This window comes from Nicotiana tabacum, chromosome 12, assembly GCF_000715075.1.
Source record: "Nicotiana tabacum cultivar K326 chromosome 12, ASM71507v2, whole genome shotgun sequence".
Taxonomy (NCBI): domain Eukaryota; kingdom Viridiplantae; phylum Streptophyta; class Magnoliopsida; order Solanales; family Solanaceae; genus Nicotiana; species Nicotiana tabacum.
Window position 1 is genome coordinate 62241268 of NC_134091.1, and position 7097 is coordinate 62248364.

At 30.0% G+C, this 7097-nt stretch overlaps 1 protein-coding gene across 1 annotated transcript; it reads left to right on the top strand.

The window, feature by feature from the left end:
• The first annotated feature begins 1381 nt into the window (after positions 1-1381).
• LOC107804128 (pathogenesis-related thaumatin-like protein 3.5) lies at positions 1382-3649 on the top strand. Its single transcript, XM_016627959.2, has 3 exons — positions 1382-1509; positions 2614-3277; positions 3379-3649. Exons 1-3 carry the CDS (start codon positions 1452-1454, stop codon positions 3488-3490), a joined length of 834 nt encoding a protein of 277 aa, XP_016483445.1. The 5' UTR covers positions 1382-1451; the 3' UTR covers positions 3491-3649.
• Positions 3650-7097: the final 3448 nt, after the last annotated feature.

The following is a 7097-nucleotide window of genomic DNA, read 5'->3' on the forward strand; positions in this document are numbered from 1 at the left end:
GAAACTCTTAGACTCTAGGGTCTGCCTCCAAACCTCCAGCCTCTCGTTAACACCACCCCGTGTCTCGTCAATTAAAACTATGTCATCTGTAAATAACATACACCATGGCACCTCACCTTGAATGTATCTCGTCAAGGCGTCCATCGCCAAGGAAAATAGGAATGGACTAAGAGTTGATCCCTGGTGCAACCCCATCATAACCGAAAAGTGTTCCGAGTCTCCTCCCGTTGTTCTAACCCGAGTCTTAGCTTCATCATATATGTCCTTAATCACCCTAATGTAGGCTACTGGGCCCCCTTTAGCCTCCAAGTATCGCTAGAGCACCTCTCTCGGGATTTTGTCATATGTTTTCTCTAGGTCAATGAACACCATGTGCAAGTCCTTTTTCATCTCCCTATACTGCTCCACCAATTTTCTTACAATGTGAATGGCTTCCATAGTCGAACGCCCCCGCACGAAATCGAACTGGTTCTCAGAACCTCTCCAAGACGGGTAAATAAGTTTTTTAATACAGTATAGATAGGTAAACATTTCTAGTTAAAAGAAGAACTAAAAAAAGTAAACTAAATTGCCGCTCACCCAAATATTTAAATCAAAAATAGCCCGTGGATATAAAACATTATATAATTAGGTAGAATCAGTATATAATCTATGTACGCCAACTAGGAAAAGTCCATAATAAATTCAGACGACTATTTGTATAAAGATCCCATTAAACTCATACGAAGAAAACATGATATTTGCATCAAAATTTCATATATATATATATATATATATATATATATATATATATATATTCTTGATTACAATTGTACTTAACTACTAAATAATGTGTACTTCTAGGTGTTGTTCTACTAAAGTACTTAAGTACCCATTAGTTTTCGCCTTATTGCCTGCTATATTTGGTAAAAAAACATAAACCTTCTCTACCGATTAATATTTCGAGAGCAAAATAAATGCTAATTATTAAATACTACATGTAGTAATTTTAGTAGCTAGACTAAAACTGATTCAAAAGACTTCATAAATTGTCAGAGATTGTTAAATAGTACTAACATGCTCATTACTTGAGAGCTAAATGTAATATTACATCATTATCGATGTCTATATTTTACAACTCTTGAAATTTATCTTTGCATTATTGCATCAGGTTAAACTAAATGAGAATTAGGCCCAAATATGGAAGTAAGTAATTACATTATGGTCCATTAACTTGATGCAAAAGTTAGCACTTATGAGTTGTGAGTATTTCCCATATGTTGAAGAATGGAATGGAATCTAATTAATCTTCCAGCAATAGACTTGGAAAAGGAATTTTATTTTTCTATTTTACTTCAGCAGTTTGCCTCTTTTCACACACATTCCTTCTACGTACCTTATATATTCATTCACCTGCTGCTGTATGTTTTGCTAATTAACTCACAAAATTTTACAGAAAGGGGAAAGATACAATGGCTGCAGATCATATTCTTGTTCAAAGAGTTTTGCTCATTTTATTTGTTTTATCAGGTATATATTGTTTCCATGTTTCTATTTTCTTTGGTCTTCTTCATTTTTTTTTCCAAGTATCTGACAAATGTTTTGAATAAAAAGTTAAAAGATGTGGTAATAATGATATACTTTTGAATACGTCGTCCAGAATTACTCTTGACTACTTCATCAGATTGTAGAATGTGGAGATCCGTTTAGGAATAATTCGTTTAATCATTTTATGGCTAGTGACTTCTGCAAAATCCAAATGTGAACGTGAAAATATTTTATAAACAACCTTGTAACACGCCATTAAAGCAATTTGCACCTCTCTTTTGTAAAGGAATGAGGTAGTTGATAACTCACTTCAAATTGATACTTAGACATAGAACAAAATCCACTATGTAGTTTACGTTAGCCAAATTTGTGCATTATTTTATAGCTAATTAAACATGTAAAAATGAACAAATGAAATGCGACTTTAAATTAAAAAGCCAAATTTATCCCTCTTTTCTTTTTGTTTGCTAATGAAATGCGACTTTAAATTAAAAAAGGAGATTAAGGGCCCGTTTGGTCATAAAAAGATTAATTTTTTTTTGGAAATTTTTTAATTTTTTCGGAATCAGTGTTTGATCATGAAAATTTTAGTTTTCATTTAAGGTTGAATTTCGAAATATATCGAAATTTGAAAAATTCCAAAAAACTATTATTCAATTTTTTCATTTCAAATCATTCACAAAAATTCAAAAACAGCTCCAAATTGTATTCATGTCCAAACACAATTCTAATTTTCAAATATTATTTTCACTTGAATAATTTTTTTCCGGAATTTCACAATTCTTATGTCCAAACGTCCACTAAGGAAGCTCTCAATCCTATAGAAGTCTTTGCGGAATTTATAAGTAGGTAGTAGATAAAGGGGAGCAGTTGCAAAAAACAATTCTCTCTCTTTCTTTTGGTTCCAATTATTGGGTTTTTTCTTTTTCGTGAAACTTATGAATAAATATATTGTTAAGACTGTTTTAACTCAGATGGGCAGGCACTAATGGTACAAGAAACCTGCAAGTTTAGAAGGAAATAGCACACTTGTAAATTTAAAAATAATTACACAAATATTTATTATTAAATTGTGTGTACGTACAGGTGTAAAATTGTCTGAGTCAGCAAGAATTTTCACGATAATAAACCATTGCAAAGAGACAGTTTGGCCAGGTGTGTTCCCAGGTGACAACTTCAACGGTGGTGGCTTCAGTCTAAAATCAGGCCAATCCATTATTTTCACTGCACCGGTTGGTTTTCAAGGCAGAATTTGGGGAAGAACTGGCTGCAATTTTGACAAAAACGGTAACGGCTCATGCCAAACCGGTGTTTGCGGCCCATCCCTCAAATGTTCAGGCACAGGAAAAACCCCTGCTTCACTTGCCGAATTTACCCTTGCTTCCCTTGATTTTTACGATGTTAGCCTTGTTGATGGGTTTAACGTGCCAATGAGTGTTACTCCTATTAATGGTAAAGGAAATTGCTCAATTGCTGGTTGTGACGGAGATTTAAGACAGGATTGCCCCAAAGAACTTGCAGTTAAGGCCAATGGGAAAGTTGTTGCCTGCAGAAGTGCTTGTGATGTGTTTGATACGGATGAGTATTGTTGTAGGGGTAATTATGGAAATCCAACTACTTGTCAACCTACCTATTATTCCAAGAAATTCAAACAAGTTTGTCCTACTGCTTATAGTTATGCCTATGATGATCCAACTAGCATTTTTACATGCTCAGGAACCGATTATGTTATTGCTTTTTGCTCATCAAGGTACGTTACAATTACATACCCTTTTCTTCTTCAATTTCCTTTGATCTCCCTTATATTAAAGCAAGTAGAGTGAGTAACTATGATATATTTTCATATTACAGGAACCGACCAGTATGCACATACCATGATCACAAGCTCGTTTGCGGTGGATCAAACGGTTTAAGATCGTTCATGTGGATGATAATTCTTGGATTAACCCTTATCATATTTTAAGATGTGAAAACAATTATTCTTTTGTTTTTTAAATTTCGGGGAAACGCTTCTTTATTTTTTTCATCGGAAACTATATATTGTTGCAAATTTCATGCTATTTTCTTTAATTTATTATTTTTATTCATTTTTCTATTTGAATTGTTATCTATATTATTCATATCTTTGCATAGTTCTAGTACTCTTTCATATAATCTATTCCTTAGATTATCATGTTGCTTAGAAGCATATGATGTTGCTTAATTAATGGGACTAGATGGTAAGAGGCTTGAACTTAAGCTTGTAAATGAAAAGTTATAAATACTTGAAATCTACGAGAAAGCCATAAAGAAACTGGAACGAGACAACGAGTTAAATTAATAAATTGAAAAGAAGTAACAATAATAATTGTAGATGTGTTGGATTAATGTTGTTCATCCTATACATGAGACAAACATATTTAATTTGTAGGCAAGGAACCAATATTTGCTCGTTCAAAAGTCCACTTTATTCATTTAGCAAGGGATTATTTCACTGAGCTTTAGAGCAATAAAAACCTTTCTTGACTCGGTAAAAATAGGAGTAGTAACTTATCTTCCTTTCAGAAGTTATCTGTTAAGATGGATAATGAATTTATGCTTTCCGGGGCTATGATATGGGTTGGGAAACTATCAGCTATGTCCATTTATAAGTAGCTTATTATAAAAATTGGACAATTCATAAAATATTACCAATATTAACCAATTAGTTATTTGTAGCCAAAAAAATATCAATCTTTTACTTTCTTTTGAGTAGGTGTTATTAGAATAGATTGGGCACATCTCAAGGAATTTGAATCTCAGTTTTGGGATGATTTGGTGGAGTTTTGAGGTGGTTTGAGAAAATTCGAAATAGAAGATAAACATGAAAAAATGATATATGCATCACACTGTGTATCATTTGTGTATCATATATATATATATATATCATATTTGTATCAAATGTGTATTACATGTATATCCAAGTATACATGTGTGTGTGGTATATGCGTGATACATGTTTGATACATATAATACAAAAAAAAAAAATTTGAACTCGATTTTAAATACGAATTTTGATACCAAATCAGTTCAAATCATCTTCAATCTTCCTCAAATTTTATATATTGACTCATCTATATGTTTTCAATGAATTTCAACCATATTCTTTTTTGCTTAGATTTTTGTAATCTTGTATATAATTTTATTTGTTTTGTATTTCATCGCCTTGTTTGCTACATCATCCATGAAATTTCTTTTCCATCTTGCATCTAATGTGTTGATCACATTTAAAAATATAGAAGGAGATTTTTGAGTGTGATTCTTGGAAAAAAAAAACTTTATTTATTTGGATTTTTAATTTATATATGTGCTAGGTTAATTTTGATAAATCTATAATTATTGGCTAGAGATTGGCAAGTTAATTTATTTGGAATATTTTCGTAAAATGTCTAATCATTATGTATCCAAATATAGTAAGATCCATTGAATCATCCCATGTTTGATAGTAGCCATTTAGCCCATTGGTGAAGCACTTGAGTGACCTAGCTTTCATTTGCCAAGGTCCATCAGCTACAGAAAACTAAAAAGTTAGCTATTTATAAAGAGTTTAAGTTTTCATTGACAGTGTAAAAAATGTAAAATTTTGATGTGGCTTTCATTTTTGCGCCACCCATTGAATTTGTATCTATTTTTGTTAAAATATTTAACTGATATCCAATTTTGGGTAATTTCAGATACTCTTTTCTCTTCTTCTCTGTTGTTACTTTCTTCTTCTTATTCTTCTTCTTTTTCTTCTTTTTCTTAGTTTCAAAATGAGTTTGTTAAATTTGTTGTTGTTTTGACAATTTGATGATTGAGATTTGTTCTTTATTTAAAAGTTATGTTGAATTTGAGCTCATTTGGAATAGATTTGGACATTGAATCGTGTATTGGATTGTTGAAATTTGAAGAACAATTTTATATTTCAGAACTTAAGATTCAAAATCTAAAGTTTCATTTGAAAGATAGAAGAACTTCATATTTGATTTTTGAAGTTACATTAAAGAGATTGAATTACTTAAGATTCAAATTTTTGAAGTTGCATTTAAAAGATAGAAGAACTTTAGATTTGATTTCTGAAGTTGCATTGAAAAGATTGAACTACTTCAGATCCGAGCAGGTATACTTTATAAAATTTTACACAATGCCGGTGTAACTTCAATAGTGACCCAAAAAGTGGGTATATATAAAAATACCTTGTAAAAATATTTATATAATCAGATTACTTTAAAAAGTAATAATAGGCAACTCTATTTAATAAGTAATTAAGCATTAAGTAATAACTCAAAATAAATGATAAGCAACCTATTATAATGGGTTAAATTACATGTGTAAAGATTGATTACACTATCACTATATATAACTTAAAATAATTTACAAATATTAAAATTTGACGAAGAAATAGTGATTGTACAACTATCCGATTAACGTTATTGTCGCTAAGGGTCCCGAGTATTCTATCAAATTTTGAACCAGAAAATTACTCAAATATGGAGAACTAAATAGGAGTGTTTAATAATAAGTCAAAGGAATTTTCAAAAAATATTTTTCATAAAATAAGTTATTTTCTATTGTTTGATTGTCAAACAAAATTTTTCAGGACAAATTCTTTATGCCAAAAGGATAAAAATGGACGAAAATTATTTTCCTTCACAATTATATGAACTCTCAATTTCATATCCCCCTCCAATCAACAATTTGACATTATTATTAATCTTTAGTACTTAATTTTTTTGTGAAAGAACTATCTGATTTGCTAATATAATTCTAAACTTTTAATAAATATTTTCTCATAAATATTTCACTTTACAACCAAAGAATGAAAAATATTTTTTTTAAGAAACTTATCTATACTATATTAAAAGTGGGAACCCTAAACTTGAAAAGTTGAATTACTTAAATATTCTTTTAAATAAATTATATATATATATATATATATATATATATATATATATAATGTAATAATAATAATATATAAATAGTTATATTTTTAAAAGTTAAAAAGTCGAAGAAAACTATTATGATCTCCCAAAGGTTGTGTCCTTTGGGTAGTAACTACGTAGTCACCTCTTTGAATATTAATAGTTATATTTTTTAAGTTTAAAAAAAAAACTGAAGAAAACTATTGTAAAGTAATCTTTCCCAAAAGTTGTGTTTTTTGGGTAGTAACTATTCACCTCTTTGAAACTGTATCTTTATCAGGATCGACTTACTTTTTGATATAAAAATGAAAAATATATAATAAATGAAGTACAACAAGAAAAGTAGTGCGGGTTTAACATTTTTACCCATAGTGTGCCTCAACAAAAGCTATAGAGCATATCCATAAATATATAAAGCAGTAGGGAAAAATGACAATTCAAGTACAAATTTATATTTTGCCAACCTTATGACCGTTTAAATACCATTTTTTGTTATGCATATGGATCAGGTCTAAATTAACCCATTCATTGTAACTTCTCAAATTCTTTATTTTTTGAGATTTCTCTTCATTAACGTATTTATTTTGTGAAGGGATACTCTAATTGGTAATAGTAGCTCGTGACATTAATATCCAATAGGATTTAATAAAT

Coding starts and splice junctions, on each gene's coding strand:
- LOC107804128 (XM_016627959.2), top strand. CDS start 1,452: ATGGCTGCAGATCATATTCTTGTTCAAAGAGTTTTGCTCATTTTATTT. Junction 1,510..2,613: donor CATTTTATTTGTTTTATCAG/GTATATATTGTT, acceptor GTGTACGTACAG/GTGTAAAATTGTCTGAGTCA. Junction 3,278..3,378: donor ATTGCTTTTTGCTCATCAAG/GTACGTTACAAT, acceptor TTCATATTACAG/GAACCGACCAGTATGCACAT.